Source organism: Harpegnathos saltator, unplaced genomic scaffold (assembly GCF_003227715.2).
Source record: "Harpegnathos saltator strain DR-91 unplaced genomic scaffold, Hsal_v8.6 scaffold441, whole genome shotgun sequence".
NCBI classification, from domain to species: Eukaryota; Metazoa; Arthropoda; class Insecta; order Hymenoptera; family Formicidae; genus Harpegnathos; species Harpegnathos saltator.
In genome coordinates this window covers 28,149-49,417 of record NW_020230252.1, presented here as the reverse complement: position 1 = coordinate 49,417, position 21,269 = coordinate 28,149, and the positions used below count along the sequence as shown (strand labels likewise).

At 31.9% G+C, this 21,269-nt stretch overlaps 2 protein-coding genes across 5 annotated transcripts; one reads left to right on the top strand and one right to left on the bottom strand.

Annotated features, from left to right (window-relative positions):
* Positions 1-1,098: 1,098 nt before the first annotated feature.
* On the bottom strand, positions 1,099-9,143 carry Atf6 (bZIP_ATF6 domain-containing protein ATf6). The gene is made up of 8 exons (XM_019841082.2): positions 8,830-9,143; positions 8,190-8,372; positions 7,948-8,114; positions 7,211-7,403; positions 6,485-7,059; positions 6,237-6,385; positions 1,868-2,460; positions 1,099-1,628 (listed from the first exon to the last, which is right to left on the bottom strand). Exons 1-8 carry the CDS (start codon positions 8,918-8,920, stop codon positions 1,282-1,284), a joined length of 2,298 nt encoding a protein of 765 aa, XP_019696641.1. The 5' UTR covers positions 8,921-9,143; the 3' UTR covers positions 1,099-1,281.
* A 6,149-nt stretch (positions 9,144-15,292) lies between these two features.
* Positions 15,293-19,412, top strand: LOC105182541 (uncharacterized). Of its 4 annotated transcripts, none has more exons than XM_025301703.1 (5): positions 15,293-15,380; positions 15,535-15,695; positions 15,843-15,962; positions 18,584-18,936; positions 19,062-19,409. In XM_025301703.1, the coding sequence occupies exons 2-5, from the start codon at positions 15,578-15,580 to the stop codon at positions 19,329-19,331; spliced, it is 861 nt and encodes a 286-aa protein (XP_025157488.1). In that variant the 5' UTR covers positions 15,293-15,380; positions 15,535-15,577; the 3' UTR covers positions 19,332-19,409. The 4 variants fall into 4 exon arrangements, with proteins under 4 accessions (XP_025157488.1, XP_019696640.1, XP_025157489.1 ...); XM_019841081.2 differs by having other exon boundaries at positions 15,347-15,388; XM_025301704.1 differs by having other exon boundaries at positions 15,366-15,398; positions 18,587-18,936; positions 19,062-19,412.
* Positions 19,413-21,269: the final 1,857 nt, after the last annotated feature.

The following is a 21,269-nucleotide window of genomic DNA, read 5'->3' as shown; positions in this document are numbered from 1 at the left end:
TTTTCGCCTTTCAATGTCTCTTGACTTCAGTTCATATGGGACTCATTTTCCTTCCTTGTAAATCTTTCTTAAGGCTTTCAAACGACCGGAAATGACAGATTGAGCACAATTTAATGTTTCTGCAAGTTGCTTTTGCGTTTGACATGGGTCTTCGTCCATCAATGTCTGCAATTCTTCGAATACTCTTGGCCGTCCAGAACGCTCTTTGTCCTCTACATCAAAATCACCACTTTTAAAGCGTCGAAACCATTCTCTGCATGTTTTATCGGAAGGAGCATTATAACCATAAACTTCTACAAGCATTCGATGAACTTCAGTTGCAGTTTTCTTCCAATTGGAGCAAAAGATTAACACTCACGCAAATGACGCTTATTTGGCTCAAATTTTGACATTTTCGAACATTGCAGTAAAAAACAATGTTATTGATGCAAACGTATACTTTTATATACTGTTATTGACAAATGTCAAAACAAACCATTAAGCTTTGTTTAGACATTAAAGGTTAGCGACAGTTTTAGCTATAGCTACTTGCCGCTAGATGGACGGAACTTTCCGATTTACCTAACACTAAAAGACATTCAGTTTATATTTGATAGTGCCTTTAGATACTTTTCTAATATAGTAATGAATAAATTAAAGCTTAGATTAAGTATTGTGATGTGTCACTATTGATATTTATGAGAACAAGTTATTTTAAAATTATGTTATCAAAATTTACTCAATCTATCAATAAAGAATTATAAATTAATTGAAATATATTAGCATTTATATAAAAATGTGCAAGTGTCCATTATATTTATTTTACAGTGTGTATGTAGTATATCATATTTTTTTAGGAAATTCTCTTATATTTCTTATACTTGTCTTATTTCTAATTATATTTTCTATATATATACACATGTTATATATGCTAATATACTACTACTTTAATGAAAATGTAATTGCATTCTTTGATCTTTTATATATCTCTATAGAACATAGCACAAAAACTATGTAATTATATATGATAATCATATGCATATATATATTATATATAATAATTATACATATGTGTGTTTAATTATTATTATTATAGTTCGTGTCATATTCTACAAAAATATATAAATATATATGACTTATAAATGCACTAATCATGTTTTCATTGTAATGTACATCTAAATGCTACTTTATTTTAACATCATTAATACTTTTTGGCTGTTCTAAATCTTATATTGTTAATTTTCTGCGTAGTGTATATGGCTACAGAACTATAGAATATTATACATTAATTTCCTCTGTTCTTTAAAAATTTTCTTTATATACGTATATAGTATTTTTGTTACGAAAATCTCTAACATTTTTATCTTCATATTTTATCTTTATATTATCTTCGAAGTTTTTTCTATATAAAGCTTTTTTATTGGCTTCTTTTATGAAATATGGTTTGTGATTTCTAATATTTCTTATATTAGCTGTAGATGAATTGACTATGTCCTCGACAGAGTGAGTTTGATTTGATTGGCTTGTAGACTTGTTATCTCGCAAATGAACAGGTATTATAGACTGTTGTAAGTGTAACAGTTGCGTATTTGTTACTTCACAGTCGATTTGCATCATAGTTATATGATCAGGTGGTGTCGAAAATGTACCTATAAAATAAAAATGTTTTTATAACATGTAAGAGGGATAATAAACATGTATTTGTTCAAATCTTGTAAAAAAATTTTTCCTAAAGACCTAGGATTTCCTAAAAACCTTTTGATTTTTTAATATAAAAAGTTGTCCTAGAATTTCAAATTTTCTCAGGAAATAAATATCCTGTGTACGCAATGTTATGTATACCGCATTAGTACATTGTTCCACAAATGTGATTGTACAAGAACATTACCTTTTATAGATACAGCAGGTAAAATTAAAGACATCTTAGGTCTAACTGTATCATTTGTTCGGGAAGCTGGCAATAACAAATGTTTGCCAGTAAACCAAACAACATAAAAGGTATCGTCTTTTCTGCCCAAAGCTTCAAATAGAGAAGCATGTTCACCTAATATTGGTGAGAAAACTTGAACTGCATTACTTGCTGCAGTAGGAACATCAATCACTTTGTGCATAGCTTTTATTTTCCTATCTTGTGATAAATATAGTTTTTTTCTCGGTTTCCCTTCTAACGGCAAACTGGATGACAATAGGAACTTTGGTTTTGTAGATGAAGTCCAATTATCTCGATCAGCTTCACCATCGATCCAACGTCTCAATTCGCTATCTAAGCGTATAGACTCGCTCTGGTTAATATTTGGACATATTGGTTGATATACAGGCATGTTTTTGTTAAAACTTTCTTCGACGTCATCCCCTATATCATTATTATTTTCATCTACTGCCCAAAGCAATGTTCTACTATGTTTTATTTCATCAATTTCGGATGTTGGTATTGGTGCTTTATTAAATAACATTTTTAAATTCAGTTTCCATGAAAGAATCCTTAAATAAAAAACATGCCTTTTTTTATATTTGTGGAATATAATATATACATGCACAATAATTTACTCAATTAAAAAATCCAAAATTTTTTAAAATAAAAAGAAACTTTTTTTAAAGAAATTATATATATGTGTATATGTATGTAAAAATATTAAGTATTAGCGATGTTTTAATTTGGATTAAAAATCATCATATATACATATATATATAGAGAAAGGAAACAATACCATAATAATTGAATAACTTTGAAGTGTCAAGTCCCAAGAAAAATATCTTAGAAAAGTTTCAGTATTCTAAGTGATGAACTTGATGGTGCCCTTGAACTGGACTTTGGGTTCGACTTTCAAGGTCATTCGGAAGTCAACTTAAAATTTTCAAATGGAAACCTCAATTTTTTATCACACCGTCTTTCTCTACCAATTAATTTAAACAATTTTTGTCTAAAACATCTTTTTATTTGCCTAATATTTTTTTAGATATTTAAGGAAAACTTGATAACTTTTTCAATATTTAACTTACGATATCTCGCTATTTGTTGGAACAAAAAGTAGTACTAGACTACCGGTGTGAACCTGGCACCCAACTTTAACAAAAAAAAATTTCATTACCATAATTCGTTTGTACTTTGTTTGTATTTGATTGTACCACTTTTCGTTTCGTTTGTACCTCAAGAGTTAATAAAATATAGGGGGTTAAAAAATAACCAGCATCCGACCAAAAGATATCCCAATTTGAATAATGCCATTCGAAAGATCATCGTTTGTACCCGTTTGTACCTCTCTTCAAATCGTTTGTACCTCAAAGGATCCGGAAGTACAAATTATTCAAAATACCTCCAAGAGGTACTTTCGCTATTTCTTGAGATATCGGAAAACGGTCGACGCTATTCGTGAAAGAATCGTTTGTATCTGTTTGTACCTTCCTTCAAATTGTTTGTACTTCAAAGGGACCGGAAATATAGAATTGTTTGTTATCCGGAATATATAACGCCATAAATTTCTCAATTTTCAAGATATGTAGAAACGGCCACCGCCATTCGAAAGATCATCATTTATACCCGTTTGTACCTCTCTTCAAATCTTTTATACCTCAGAGGAACCGGAACTACAGGATCTTCAAAATATGTCGGAAAGTTACTTTCGTGCTTCCGGTCCCTTTGAGGTACAAACAATTTGAAGGAAGGTACAGACAGGTACAAACGATTCTTTCACGAATGGCGTCGACCGTTTTCCGATATCTCAAAAAATGGCGAAAGTACCTCTTGGAAGTATTTTGAATAATTTGTACTTCCGGTTCCTTTGAGGTACAAACGATTTGAAGAGAGGTACAAACGGGTACAAACGATGATCTTCCGAATGGCGGTGACCGTTTCTACATATCTTGAAAATTGAGAAATTTATGGCGTTATACATTCCGGATAACAAACAATTCTATACTTCCGAGCCCTTTGAGGTACAAACGATTTGGACAGCGGTACAAACGGGTGCTAATGAAGCTCTTTCAAATGGCGTTGGCTGTTTTTCAATATCTCAAAAAATGGCGAAAGTACCTCTTGAAGGTATTTTGAATAATTTGTATTTCCGGTTCCTCTGAGGTATAAACGATTTGAAGAGAGGTACAAACCGGTACAAACGATGATCTTTCGAATGGCGGTGGCCGTTTCTACATATCTTGAAAATTGAGAAATTTATGGCGTTATACATTCCGGATAACAAACAATTCTATATTTCCGAGCCCTTTGAGGTACAAACGATTTGGACAGCGGTACAAACGGGTGCTAATGAAGCTCTTTCGAATAGCGTTGGCCATTTTACGATATCTCAAAAAATGGCAAAAGTACCTCTTGGAGGTATTTTGAATAATTTGTACTTCCGGTTCCTTTGAGGTATAAACGATTTAAAGAGAGGTACAAACGGGTACAAACGATAATCTTTCGAATGGCATTATTCAAATTGGGATATCTTTTGGTCGGGTGCTGGCTATTTTTTTACCTCCTATATTCTATTAACTATTGAGGTACAAACGAAATGAAAGGTGGTACAATCAGGTTCAAACGAAGTATAAACGAATTATAATAATAAAATTTTTTTTTGTTAAGGTTGGGTGTCAGGTTCACACCGGTTACTAGACTTTTTGCTCTATTTAGTCTCAAGAATATATTGTTATAATAGCGCCCTGATTTTTGTTAATTTGATGATTTTGAAATTCCCAAAAGAGCTATTGTAACAATATGTTCTTGAAACTAAATAGAGCAAAAAAGTCTAGTATCACTTTTTCTTCCGACAAAAGCGATATATCGTAAATTAAATATTGAAAAAGTTACCAAGTTTCCCTTAAATATCTAAAAGAATATTAGGCAAATAAAAAAATGTTTTAGAGAGAAATGTTTTTAGAGAGAAAAGTTCAAATTAATTAGCAAAAACGAACGGTGTAATAAAAAATTGGAGTTTCCATTTGAATATTTCGAGTCGACCTTCAAATGAGCTTGAAAATCGACCCCAAGGTCAAGTTCAAAGGCACCATGAAATTCATCACTTAGAATACTGAAACTTTTATCTAAGATATTTTTCTTGGGAACTTGACACTTTAAAGTTATTCAAGTGTTCCGGTACTTTTTCCTCTCTCTGTATATATATATAAAGTACCGGAACACTTGAATAACTTTAAAGTGTCAAGTTCCCAAGAAAAATATCTACACACACACACACACACACACACACACACACACACACACACGCACACGCACACGCACACGCACACGCACACGCACACGCACACGCACACGCACACGCACACGCACACGCACACGCACACGCACACGCACACGCACACGCACACACACACACACACACACACACACACACACACACACACACACACATATATACTACTCGAAACAATTAGGGGAGCGCTTTAAAACTTGCAAAATTTGATAGTTTTTAAGAAGCCATATTTCAGCTTGGGAAGGTCGTAGGACAATGTTCCAGGGCGCATTTTAACGAGTGAGCCTCGACTTTAAAGAGGCTAAGGTTTCATTATTCGTCCCATTGAACTGTTTTTCTTATGAGGCCCAAAATCAGGTTGTGAAAAAATTGTGGAGATTTCATGCTTTTGTAGCCATACACAAATAAAGCAGGGATGGAAATAAAAATGGCACCACACTCGCTTTAAAGTGGGAAATTTGTTCTATCATATCTTGGAACCGAGTTGTCGCATTTCAAAGTCACCTCTGCATTTTGCAAGATTTTTAGCAACACCACCGGCATTCGCGTTATCCGATGTGCACCATAGGAAGATTGCTCGGTCGGATTGTGCACATGTGTATGGTGTATGTGTACCTTAATATGAAATGTGCGTGATTGTGTGTGTGTTTGTGTCAGCAGAGATAAGGATCCTCTTCTATTAAAGCGATTACTTGCGCTACTTCATTTTCGCTAAGATGTCTCATTTTTATGTATATAAATGTATGTAAATTGTGCTACTTAAGGTCAATTACCTGAAAACACATCTAATAATGAAACTATAGCCTCTTTAAAGTCGAGGTTTCACCCGTTAAAATGCGCCCTAGAACATTGTTCTATAACCTCCCCAACCTGAAATATGGCTTCTTAAAAACCATCAAATTTTACAAGTTTTAAAGCGCTCCTCTAATTGCTTTGAGTAGTGTATGTATATGTGTATATATATATATATATATATATATATATATACATATAGTATACATATACATATAGTATATATAGTATATATATATATATGAACAATAAGGTACTTACCCTAAAAAATTTATATTGACAGATATCATGCAAATTATGGCAAAAAGAGCAATGCCCTTCCTATTACGATTTAAAATTCCAACTTTTCTTTTATTAGATGCAGTACCATTTTCTATATTTATCAATTTCTGCTTTAAGAAATTGTTTTCCTAATATGAAAATTATATAAGTATATAATATATTAAAGAACAATTGAAACTTTTTTTTAATGATATTTGGAAGCAACTTCAAAATGCTAAATTAATTACCAATTTTAGATTCTCATTTTCTTCCTTCAACTCAGATAATTGTTTCTCCAGAGAATTTACATATTCCTTTTTCTTCTTTCGCGAGAGACAGGCGGACTCCCTGTTTTTTATCATTCTTTGTTGCCTCTTCAACGCTTGTATAGATTCATTTTCTGATTTATTTCCTGATGAACTTAATGTATCAGTTTCTTCCTTTACAATTAATGGAGAACAATTTGTTTCTCTTTTCTGTACTATAAATGGCGTGCAATTTATCGGTTCACTTTTAACAACAATATCATTAAGTGATATAGGTTCACTCTTTATATAGACAGGAGTATTCATTAAAGTATTGTTACTAACTAAATTTTCTTGAAAAAAATTTGGTATACATTCTACATCTTGTGGTAATTGAAGTGCTGTCTTCGTTTTTGTACCACTTGTGTCCATATTTAAAGAATTTAAAGTACTAATTTGTCCAGTTGTTGATAAAGGCTGCATTTCTGAAGCATGCAATTCTTGCTGTTGCAAATTTATATTTTGTACAAATGCAGTACCATCTGTTGTGTGAAGAATAACAGCATTTTGGAGCTTATCTGTAAATATTATAAATTGTAATTTTATTCCTCCCTTCTCCTTCTTGCTCCCTCTCTCATCCCCTTCTTTCTCTTAATATATTTTAATATATATTACCTAATATATATAACTATATTATCTATGCAATAGTACATCTATTTTTATAAAAACCTGTGTCTGCAAGTTGAACATGAACACATTTAATAGAATTCATTTTCTGTCGAATGTCCTTTTTACAGTTTATATTTTGTTTGTTAGCAGGTAAAATGTTTACTGGCTTTATTAAGTTCATCACATCAGGAAGCATCAGAGATGATTGTATTGATGAAGATTGGGGTGAGGTTGGTGGAGTTTGTAGAATGAGCTAAAAATAAAGATATAATTCAATAAATGTAACATAGACTTTTCTTATATGTTATGATGTAATAATTTTCAATTAGCCATTACAAAATTCGAAATAATTAAAAGTATTTAAATGCTAAGTTTTTAAATTAAACAGGTTTTTAAATTAAACTAAAACTTAAATATTGCATTTGCTTTCTATTTGTAAGAAAGTAAACTCACATATTAACAAATTTGTAGCTACTGATGTAGTATTACGCTTCATGTACTACATCACCAGCTGTGAATATATTAAAATGTTTTATACTAATGAACTTTTTACATACAAAATTTAATAAGATATAATTAAAGTTTTTTTTATAATATATATATATATATATATATATATTAATTGTTTCATTAAACTAGTATCAGTGTTATCCAATATAATGTTAGAAATCTTGAAAAATATTGAGGTGCTGAAAATTATTAATTTTTATTTTACACTTACACTTTATCTTATACTTAATCTTGATATTTAAGGATATTTATTTTAAAGGAGCTATACAATATGACATACAACATACCTTATCCATATTTTGTACTGGACAATATTTTGATATTTTAGATTTCCAATTCAAAGCAGTAGAATCTGAAGAGTCATTAAGATTATCGATTGATGTTAAGAATTGTGAGTTTAGACTCTGAGGTTCCATTTTAATATCATCTTTTATTTCATTTATTTCATTTAATTCTAAAAATTTTAGAAATCATATATATGTGCATGTATAAATGAGCTATTTCTAAGAGATTATATTTTCATAGATACCTGAATAATTATTTATAGGATAAGATTGAAATTCATTAAAAGCTAATAAAAATGAATCAATCGAACTAGTATCTTCTAACATTTTGTCAAATATTTCTTTTCTTTCTTGCAGAATAGAAATATCAGATATTTCTTGTTTAATGTTCAATAAATCTTCCTCATTAAGAGAATGAAACTCGAGTTCTGTAACAAAAATATATATATTTTGGTAATAAATGATCTTTAATATATACTTATTAGTAAAATAAAAATATTTTCTAAATTTACATTATACAATCCATGATAATAAATAAAAAACTTAGTTGCTTTTGTTTCATAATTAATATAAAACAAAATAGCTTCTTAAATATTATTTCTTATTTCAACATAACCTATATATATATATATATAATACAGTTTAAGCTAATTGTGATTACTATTTTTAATGATTACTTTCCTTTGAAAATTATATGATAATATTAATATTTTTTTATTTTATTCAAAGTATTATGGAGGAATAACTAAATATAATGAAATATTTTCTTTAATAAAATTTTTTTATATATCCATGGATACATGTGGTGTATATACTTTATTTAAAAGATATTGAATATTTTATATATATGCAAACACCGTGTATGTGTATATATATTAATAATACCTCGAGGTGTAAGATTCGAAAATACTTCATCGCCCCAAGAATCAAGACTCATTATTTCTTCGTTGTTAATACCGCTTGATGAGAGCATCATTGAGCAATAATACAAACACCCTTATGACAGGAAGTCTAGATGAAATCGAATCACCGAGATATATATATAGAATGTTACATAGATTGCAGCAGAGACTAAAAAAACCATAATATGCAAAACACGAATATAAACAAATATACTTGCTCGTAACAAGTTATGTTTTGTGTTAGGACAGATTTCTTTTTCTTCTTCTTCAATAGATGGCTCTGTGCATACAATAGATGCTCCAACGCTACTCACACATTATATTAAGTCATAGGGAGAAGTTTACAACGATTGGTTAGTGTTCAGTAGAAATCTGGATATTTCAACGAAGCTTGAAATAAAGTTGGTATTGAAAGCCGACTTTTCCACTTCCTGATTGCATGCAATATCTCCTTTGTAATATAATTTTAACAAAAGACTGTCAGATTCTTTAGCAAATAGAGGACATCTGTACAGAATATAATCAATATCACGGTTATGCCATCCACATTGACAAGTATTATCTATTATATTAAGCTTCCTTCTTAGATGCTCCGTTGTGCATATGTGATATGAACGGAGCCGAGCCATAAGAGTGATTACACATCTATTGGTGTGACCCAGATTGGAAAACCATAGTTTCGATGCAAGTTCAGATATGTTAGCTCTGTATCTTGTGCCCTTACGAGTAAATTCATCCTCAAGAAAGTCTTTGCATCTTTCTTTATTTTGTCTTTGAAGCCATCAATATAGTCCCCTAACCAAGAGGGTGAGAGGAGTTCAAGGGGAGTCTCGGAGCTGCGCGTACCAAGGCCCGCTAGCGTGTCTGCCATCTTATTACCGGGGATGTTCTTATGTCCTGGTATCCACGCTAGTATGATATAAATTCCCTCTCTTGTAGTTTTCCACAAGGCGAATTTGATTCTTTGGATGATGCGATGAGATTTTCCTTCCAAATCAGAGGAGCTAAGCGCATTAATCGTGCTAAAGGAGTCAGTAAAAATATCGACTCTATCCGGTCTTTCAGATGCAACAATATTCGCTGCCCGGAGGATGGTCATAGATTCAACGTAAAAGATATTGTTAGAATCAAAGGTATGGATGGATTCCCTATATTCAGAATTCGGAGCAAACACCCCGTAACCAGCACTGCGGTCAATTAGAACCGATCCATCTGTATAAATTTCCATAGAGAGATTCATGTCACGAATAATGCCACTAGCCCGCCTGACCAGCCCAGCAGCCTTGATCTTTTTATTATTACAGTCAAACCAAAGATTACCTTGCCTTCTATTGAACCTTTTTATACTATCAAATAAATTGGTGCAAATGTTAGGTACAAAAAATCTAAGCTTAAATGGATAATCAAAGGAGGAGGGCAGTAAATTGCTCTTTAATATTCGAAAAAAGTTCCAAGAGGATTGGATTATGGTGAAAAAAGATGACTGATAAGGGGAAGACGCATGGACCGGGAAACGGTTTGGAACGAAACTTACGAAGTTAATAGTACTTGATTACTAATAACTCATGGTAATAGCATACGACGCAATACCTCTTCGTTTTCAAGAAAAAACGGTCTAAAGAAAAGAGCCAACAAAGTGTACAAGTTAGTAAGAAGGGTATTCAATGAAGCAGCGTAGCGCAGCAGCGAAGATAACGGACTACCGGACTGACGGCTGAGGTTCGATCCCTGCTGTATGGTTTTTTTTTATTCTGTAAGCATAAAAATGAAACAGAAAACATTAATAAGTAAAACTGCGTTTCTTAAATGTATTAGTGTTTGTTAAATATATTATTAATGATTTAAATTGCAAAAAAGCCGTAAATCTTTTCTATAAAATATATAGCGTATGAGAAAATTTTTATATAATAATTGCAATGGAAATAGGAGTAAAAATATATTATATTTTCGCTAGAGGATTTTTCGACAATAATTCATTATTCTCGTAAATAGAATTCGCATATACGAGAGCATTAAGTGAATTCACCTTTAAAATCTTCATTTTCAAAAGATCTTTCTTCTAGCGATTCTACATCAACTATTTTGCTTGTTGAAAGATTCTCTGACATTGTTATGATATATGTAATTTAAATATGATCACCGAACTGCTCTGTATCTAGTAAACGCACACTGCTGCTTGCTCTACTGACGATTGTTCCGATGCTCGAATCATTTCGTCATTCTTAACGATCGTTTAGAATGACACAAAGGAAGTTTTTGGAGGGGGATTGCCAGAAGAGATAAAGACACAACACAACTTCAACACAACATAGAGAGTTGTAACAGAAACAAATATTTTATATATACGATATAAGATCACGAAAAATTTTCTCATACTAGTTTAACCCTTTGCGGTCGGCCGATTTCGAAGAGATCGATAAATATTGATATCTGTAAGTTGATCTAAACATTTGAATCTAGCATCGGGAGGATAGTTTTCTTTCATTATCGCTAGCCTCGTTTGCCGTGCCGCACGCCAGGCGATCATGAATGCCAGCCTGGCGGCACCGACTTCTACGACGACTTGCGAATGCCGCCATAGTGGCGGCATCGACCGCAAAGGGTTAATAGCACTCCTATATATACCCTCGTATATCATTAGGAGCGTGTTGGATGAGAGCCCCACATTATTCCTGCAAAGGATTTGAGTATATTGATACGCATTTGGCGGGCAATTTTAAGTTTTTTAGCATGTGGTTTTCAAGATAGGTTAGTGTCAAATGTATATCCCAGAAATGATACACAAGGGATGAATGGGATAATTGAGCTCCCAAGCTGAAGCCATAATCTATTACGACTGATAAAAGATTGCAACGTATGAAACCGTTTGCGCTTATCAAATAGACAGCAGTTAGTTTTATCGGTAGAGATTTCCAGGTCCAGTCTAGAAAGGTTTCTCATAAGAGTTTTGAGATTTGAATTGAGAATTTGTGTTATCTTATAGATGCTTTTGTGTTTGGTAAAAATAACTAAGTCATTGGCATAGGCCATAATTTCAACCGAGTCATCTAAATCTGAGTGAATATTAGCTATGTATAAATCAAATAGTAAAGGGCTCATAACTGGATCCCTGAAGTACACCCAGGGAGCCAGTACGTGTACCCAGATAGTGTCCTCGATAATAACCAGAAACGATTCTGTCAGTTAAAAGGTGAGAAATAAATTTAAGAATTTTATTAGGAATTCCGAGATCTTTAAGGATATGGAGCAACTTAAAGGGATTAACATTGTCAAAAGCACCTTTAAGATCAACAAAGACAGCACCAACTATCTGCTTGTCGTGGAAGGCTCTTCGAATATAAAAATTTTTAAAGCAAGGGCACTGTTAGCACATGATCTACCACGTCTAAATCCATTCTGATAGAACGGTAATACCTTATGAGCTTCAACCCATCATTCAAGACGATTTTTAATTAGATATTCAAAAATTGTTAGTAAAGTATTAGCCAGAGATATAGGACGATATAGAGATATAGAACTTTGTGGAACCTGGTTTCGGGATGAAAATCATAATATTGCTTCCAGGAGGAAGGGTAAATACCCTGACGGAAGAAATCGTTAAACAGACCGAAAATAAAATTAAAACACCAAGACGGAAAGTGCGAAAGGATACGGAAAGAAAGAAGGTCGGACCCCGGGGTTTTATTTTTCTTAAGATTATTTTGAATAACAAGGTTAAATTTTTTCAGCGCTGAAGTCTTCATGAAGAATTTGACAGTCCCACTGATGATCAATAAAAGGTGACAGGCACGTTAAATCACTGGCTTTAATGTTATCTCTCAAGAAAGAAAGTGACAATAATATGAACTCTATCTGGAACTGCCTTGTTAAAAGTAGACGTAGCTACATCAAGGCTATCTTTTGATAACTCAACATTAATGTTAAAAAGATGTTTCTTTTTCTTAAATGCCGATACCGAATTCCATACACTGTTAACGTCCGAATCCTTATTCAACAAAGAATAGAACTCCTTATATTTATCATTTCGTATTTTTCTAAGTTGCTTTTTAACTATCTTACAAATATCGTTCTTTTTATCCAAATTCTCTCCAGTAGGGTGTCTCTTAAACTCGTGAAAGGCAGTAATCTTGGGTTTGACAATCTTAGCGCAGTTTTCGTCCCACCATGGGGAAAGTGGTCTACGTGAGAAGCCAACTGATTTCTTGACACGGGCTCCAACGGATCGCAAAGATCAACAAGCTGGACGAAATTCTCGTACGCTAATGCTACTTCCGGGGCTCCCTTCGATTGGAGAAGGTCTTCGCGTTTGGATGAAGAGTTCATATGGTTGTTGAATTTGTTTCAGTCAACTTTAAATAGAGAGTAGTGAGGCCTGCAGAAAGATTTAGTAGGTAAGACGCTGGAAAAGATAATGATAATGGGATAATGATCACTGCCATAGGAGTTAGAAAGGGTCTCCCATTCTAAAGTATTCATAAGGGAGGGAGATACAAGTGTGAGGTCTAAAGCACTAAAGCTGGCAAGATCAACAGAATGCCAAGTGGGAGAGCCATTATTACAGATGCCAAGGATAGAATTAGAAATGGCCTCTGAAAGGTTGATGCCATTGAGATTAGGACGTGGGGTAGCTTTACATCATAATGGATGTTTGCAGTTAAAATCCTCTGTGATAATAACATTATCAAAATTGTCAAAGCAGTGAAAAATATCCTCCCAAGCGCTTATATTCGAGCCTACAGTGGATAAATTATTATTAGGTGGGTTATAGAGTGAAGCAAGCATAATAAGGGTATTATTAGAAATAAAGCGAATTACACAACAATCAATATGGTATTTGGTGCAAATGTGATTGAGAGCTTCTATGTTAATTAAGGTGAAATTGATATCAGAACGACATGCAATAGCAGAGCCATCACCTGTTGTACTCCTGTTGTGGGTGACTAGTCTATAGTTAGCTATATTAAGCGAGTCCGAATCTTTCAACCATATTTCATATTTCTGTCAAGCATAAAAAGTCTGGGAGAGAATCAATATTGTTTAAGAGTGAGAATAGATCCGTTAACCTAGCTTTTATGGAGCGACAATTTCACTGAAGAATACGAAGAGGTTTAAGTCTAGAGTTAGAAGAATTTGCCATTGTAAAGTATAGTGTAAATCTAATAATTGCAATTATAATTATAGCTAGGTAGTTAACCGGATGGTCGGCATCGCACATCGTAGCAAGAGGCGAAGAGCTCCCGGGCGGAATGGTGGTTATAAGGAGGTCCAGGATCCTGAAGGGCGTTGCGTTCAGGGCCCAGTAACGGTTTGACCTTCCCCTTCCGCCTGGATACGGGGCTTGAGAAAGAGGGGACTGCACAGGAACGGCGATTGAGTCCTCTTAGCTTGCGAGCTAGAGCGGCTCTCCCTCATAGACATATAATACATAGACCGCGCATTCGCAACGTTTCCTTTGTCTGCACATGTTCAATATTAGAAAGAGGTAGCATGCTTTCGTAGAGCAGTCTGTCTCTTTCTAACGATGCGTGGTGGGATATTTGGCCCTTCCGCTTGTTTAGAGTGGAGTGTTATGTCTCCGGTTCTCCTTCTTTTCGTGAAACAAAGCGTATGTAAACAAGACGATTAACATTAAAGATTATAAAACGTATTTACTCATAATAATATAATCATAACACAAAAAGTATAATCGTAACACAATGAGTCTATATTGTTGTGTATGCCGCAGTAATGCATATAAAAGTGACAGATTATTTTCCATTATATGACGATGGGTATGTAATTATACCCATCGTCATATGCCCATATTCATCATTTTTCCATACAAAATCGTCATTTTTCCATATGCGTGTATTTATATCAGACGTATTTTCTTCTCTTTGCCTTTCACAATTCCCCTTTCTCTATATTCTCCTACTTCTGTTTCCCCTGTCACGGAAGACTGCTTTACTCCCACCACGCATCGTTAGAAAGCGATAGATTGCTCAACGAAAGCATGTTGTCTTTTTCGAATATAGAAGGCCCCCTCTGCTGAATGCGCGGTCTATTTATTATATGTCTATGCTCTCCCTTCCTTCTCCACACCACCCCCCCGTTAAGCCTCACGGCGTGCGGCGTCCATGGAGGTGCTCACTCAGGTGGGCCATAGGGTGTGGCGGATAAGCTAAGGGAATATAGACATAGTACTAGTGGCCGCTACTAGCTGCATCCTCCCGGCGGTGTCCCCCAGGTGTTTTAGCCGGTGCGAGTCCGGCATAACCCCTGGACCTTCCATCCATCTTTGGAAATGCACCAATCAGAATGCAATATTTTCATCCAGCAAACAATCCAGCACGAAAATAAGCACCGTGTGCCGCTGGCTTTACTTGTTGCACCACTTGTTTCAGCAGTACAGACAAAACGAACAGGCCTTATAACTTTTCAGCGCTGGCAGTGAATTTTAGAACACGCTCTAGTATAGTATATAGTTCACTGTTACGGCTTAACTTCCGTCGCGTGGTAAGCGTGTCGCGTTTATGTGTAACCGGCTATAGGAAGGTAATGACGTGAGTTGAGGTTAAGAAATTTTCTTTTGGGATATTAATTTTTTTATATATGTAATGCTTTTCAAGTGGAATTTTATTCACATCGCAAATGCTAGTTTGTTTTGTTAGATTCTGTTTAACTTTTTTAAAATAAATATAATTTACAGATAAGTGAACAAAAAGACGTGTGTTAATATCGAAGTATATTCAATGGAACCAAGTACAGATACAAACGCTAGAAGAGAAGCAAGAAGACGAAGAATCCTGGAAAACTCAGAAAGTCGTTTGCACATGATTATGTCGAGACACAGTCCGAATGAAACTGAAGGTAAATATAACCATATGTATATATTCTACCTAATACATTATCGTATTTGTGGATGAGTAATGAACGTACAATCCATATTTAAATGTACATATGTGTGTTACAAAATGACTTGCGTATTAATAATCTATGTGCATTCTATGCAATCAGATACGATACATGAAACAAATGCCAGAAAAGAAACAAGAAGTCGGAGAATTTTGGAAAATTCAGAAAGTCATTTACATAAGATTATAGCAAGACATAATCTAGATGAGAGAGAAGCTGAAGGTAAATATAATAAATTGATTAAATAGACATATATATGATTAAATAAGCTTATAGATTTATATGTGAAGCCAAATATAATGTGAGGTTTGAAAAAATTTGAAATTATATTTTCTGTATATATGAATATATTTTCTTTATATAGCGTATATACAAGTTTGTGTTATAACTTTTTACCATATGATTTAGCATTACTGACAGCATTGTAGTTAATTGAGTTGCATATAGATATTACACGCATGTGTCATTACAGGCAAGTTCAGATGATAGACTCTTTAGCTGCTTGAGCTAAGATCCTAGTATGAAAAAGTATAGCTATTTGGAAATGCATTATAAAAATATAGTAAAAACATTATGTGAGTCTTAAAATCTTTTCCACTACAGGTGTAATTTTTGTATTTTCATATTTTTATAATGCATTAAGTATGTTAAGTATCTAAACTTTTTTGTACTAGGATTTTAGCTCAAGCAGCTGAGGAGTCAATCATCTGAACTTGCGCATAATGACACAATGCATGCAATATCTATATGTAACTCAATTAACTACAATGCTGTCAATACTAAATTATGTGGTAAACAATTGTAACACAAACTTGTATATATCCTGTATATCTAAGATATTTATATAAATTCATAGTAATTGTTGAAAAAATAAAAATATTTTAAAGCATTTTCTATAATTGGGAAATGCATTATGCATATAAACAATTTATTACAATGTTATAAAAGATATTTTGATTAATATAAATACTTGGTCAAAGTTCTGTCAGTTTAATTTAACATATGCTGATATACATTATCTACAATGCAAACTATTATACTATTTTGCATAAAGACAACATTACTTTCAAATTTCAATTATTAAGAACCAAGTTGGATCTGTCTTGTAGTAATAATGACTTTATTTATAATAACTTTATATTACTCTTGTAATAACTTATATTAGTAATAACAAAAAATTATAATATTTTAATACAATATATATTTGGGGAACAGTATATACAAGATGTTCAGGATCATAATCTATTTGATTTTTTAGACATGACAATTTAAAGAAAAGGTTATAAGATAAATATTTGTCTGCTTTATACAGGCTACAATTAGCAATAAAAAATTTGAAAAAATTTCTTCATAAAAAACCAGTTATCTTGATTTTTTTGCTTTTTAATGACACCATATAATCTTTTTTATATATTTTAAAAGATTTTAAGATGGATTTAATGCACTATTACAAGATCATTTTTATTACTAACAATATGAAAACCATAGAAAAATTTCAACTTATGAAATGGTATAGTAATTAATGTTTGATATGATATCCTAAATTATTATTTGATTAGGCTATATTTTTACAAAGTAAACTTAACCTTGCATTAATATCTACATTTTCTTAACTCTTTCATCCTGAGTAGTATACATAGGTATTTTAAATTATACACAATATTTATTATATAAATATATAATATTTATTATATAAATACATAAATATTTTAAATTACAAGATATATGTATCAATTGGATTTTTTACTGGTACCATCCAGAACTAATGCAAAATATCCCCTTGGATATAAGGAGTATATATCCAACAGAATAATTGTCCATTCAATAATATACAAATAGTTCAAAATTATCTTTAGAATATTTTTGAAAATTGTGTTATAAATACATATAGACTAGTTTAATGTCTCTCTGGCTCATTCTCCGAATTTATCTTTGATGGATTTCTTTTTTTGGGGATATCTGCAAACTCGTATCAAACATTAATTAATGATGTTCAGGATCCTCGAAAAAGGATAATTACATCTTGTGCAACTTTTGGTCTGAATAGTGTAATAGCTACTATATACATAAATCTGTATTTTTTTTTTTAAACAACTTTCAAAGAAACTTGAAAAACTTTCAAGCTAATGCATACTAATATAATAAATTAGAATAAGAGAAAATATATGTTTTACTTCAACTTATTGCACTAATTCAAAAATTCTTTTGAAAATAAAAAGAACATCTAATAATTTGTAAAAAGAATGCAAGACTTTGTGTTGTATGTGAAGGAGGCAAATAATTTGCATATTTACTTTCATAAATTTTTTTATTATTTTTCTATTGTTATTCTATTGTTTTTGTATTCTATATTAAAAGTGATATTTCTGATAATGTATTGAACTTATCTTAAAGTTTTCTATAATATTATTTAAAAAAGATTGCGTAGTTTTATTATACAAAAATTTTAATGACGGATTTTTCGCATTTTTTTTTAAATTTTATATTACAAATTGTAGCTTATATAAAGTAGATAAATATTCACATTACAAACTCTAATTTAAACTATTGGAAGTATCTAAAAAACCGTGCGAGCCGTTACATCTTATATACATATGTATGTGTGTGTGCATGCATGCGTATGTGCGGGAACATATCTATATATATATATTTAGTGTAATATATTTTAGAATGATCTATTTTCTATAAGTTTTATCTATTTTCTATATTTACTAAGTTTTTTTTTTTCAGATATCTTTTAATATCATTTTTTTGTTTTCATTTGTAATTTTATTATTAATATTATCTTAACATTGTATAAATAGATTCTAATCTTGGATTAACAAGTTTAAAAATTATTTCAGCAGATAAATCTCCAGTAGAAAACCATGAAATTGAAAAAACAAGTTTGGAGGAATATAGGAGGAATAAAAATATACGAAATGGTACATATAAATTTGGAAACAGTAAAGATCTGCATTATGCAGAATTTGATGAATATGAAAGATCTCGTATAAGATTTAATGGATATGAACACGATGAACCAGATGAAAAATTTTTAAGTAACATCAATGATAGAAATACATATTCCTGGGAAAAATTATTTGATGGAAAATTTATGTTATATACATATTTATCGTATCGTGTAAATCTTATCATGCTAGCTGCTATTATTAATATTTTACTACTATTAAAATTAGATGATTGGTTTGGAAAGGTAATTTTCTATAATAATTTCTTTAGATATTTAGTTCTGAGATTTCAATCTATATTAATCCTGATATTCAATTCTAAGATATTTAGTTCAATAATTAATATATAACGTGCGTTTAATGTTTACAGGCAATTCTCATACCTTACTTGCCACTGATGATGGGACGCTTATACAATTTTCAGAATTTACAAAAAGCAAAATGTAGCAGTCTAATCAGTGTAATCAGTACTGTCATATTATGGAAAATCAAATCCAGTTTCATTTATAAATTGCAAGCTTTACTTATGTTATTTAACATAATAATTTATGATCTCTGTTTGTATATATTCAATTTTGTGCTAATGCATTATATTATTAATCTTTTTTATTACTATTATCATATTCCAGCAAATGCATAATTATTCATAATAATTGAAATATCAATTGAGACTGTATATTATTTTGCACAATATATACATTACCATATATACCATGAACAATATAAGATACTTTGAATATTTTACATAATGCATTTAAGACAAACAAAATTAATTGACATCATGACAACGTTAATGTTAAATTTAAATATATTTCCAAATAAAGATAAGGATTCACATATTATATCTTTAGCATTTCTTTTATCATGATTTTATCTGAATGAATATTTATTTTCATAAATACCATATCAAAAAAGTATCTAAAACCAGATAAATTGAGTAAATTAATTCTTTTTTAAATTAAATTAATTTTAATTAATAACTCATAAATTAACTATGTTTACGATAAAAGTTACTTAAATAATTCGATTAAAAAATTAATAAGTCTAAAAATTAATTTAATTTATTGAAGTTAAGAGTTAATTATGTTAAATAAAATAAAATAAATAACTCTGAGACCTAACGAGTTAAAATAACATACGTCGGGCTAATAAGGCTATATATAATAACCGTTCACCGTATTATCAATAATATTCTGTGTAAAGTTTCTGAATACAAAAAGTGAATTGTGGAAAACCAACTTAACTTTATCCCTATTTGACCCAAGTCTTGAACATCGTAACCCGCCATTCATTAATGATTTATTAAAATAATATTTGATAGGTGGTATGTCTCGTTTTAAATTTTTGATAACGAAGTCAATCGATTCCCATTCTGATTATCATCAGAAAAATTTCCGAGATTATAGAAATTCTATTAAAAAATGGTTTCCTCCTTTATGAAAAAAACTATGCAATAGCATTTTACATAGTCATTTTATTAGATCTGCTTAATATTAATGCATTTAAAAATGATTAATTCAAATTAAAAGTTGGCACGTTTAAAACTAAGTTAAAAGTTATTAACTTTTTAACTTAACTTTTAATTGAGTAACTAGTTACTAGCTAACTGCTTAAAACTCTATCAAGAATGTGTATTAACCACTGAAATCAAGAGACGGTCGTGTCTCGCGGCAAGTTCACGCGCAGCAACGGTGAGGCGGACCGTGTATCTGTATACGACGCATCTAGTTGGGAAGTATCGCCGATATCGGATCTCAATAACGGCTGAATGGATTAATTTCACATTATGCTTAATCGATAGCTTGGAGTCGAATTACATAATGAAAGTATTTTTATTTTTGCTCTATATATCCTAGGATCAGAGATATTACGATGCATAGTAAAAAATGTAAAATTTTGTAAGTAAGAAACGTCGTCGGAATTGTCCTTTTCCAATTTCTAACACAAGATGGTACTAGTAGCGCTTGCAGTCGATAATGCGCGAAAAGTGTGTACGCTTGCAGTCGATACATGCGAAAAGTGTCTACATAAAAAATCATGTTCCAATTGTTTATTGTGTGTCGTAGCGTGTCACAGCATTTCACAGTTTATGATACAGGGTGTTTCCGGGTTAAATAGCCAAATTTAAAATATAAATTTAGGACCTCAAAACAAACGAATATTTTATCTGGAAGTTTGCTCGCAAACGCTTCCTTGAAGAGATATTGACTTTTGAAGTTTTGAACTATAGGAATGAATAATATCGAAATAATTTAGATTTATCCTCTTTATTACTTTACAATAATCAATTTAAAGTAATTATTAAATATTTTGGTCAAAATGACTTCCAGCGCGAAGACAAGCATTGCACCCAGTACCTCCCTAGAAGTATCCTAAAGCTAAAGCTAAGACTCCATGCATGCGGTGAGCTCCGGCAAACGGTTGCGGTGACCAATCAGGAGACAGACGCATGCCGGAGCTTGCCGCAACCGGACTTGCGCCTCCCTCCTGATTGGTCACCGCAACCGTTTGCCGGAGCTCACCGCATGCATGGAGTCTTAGCTTAAGCATGATTGCAAGAATAAGATCTCACCACATT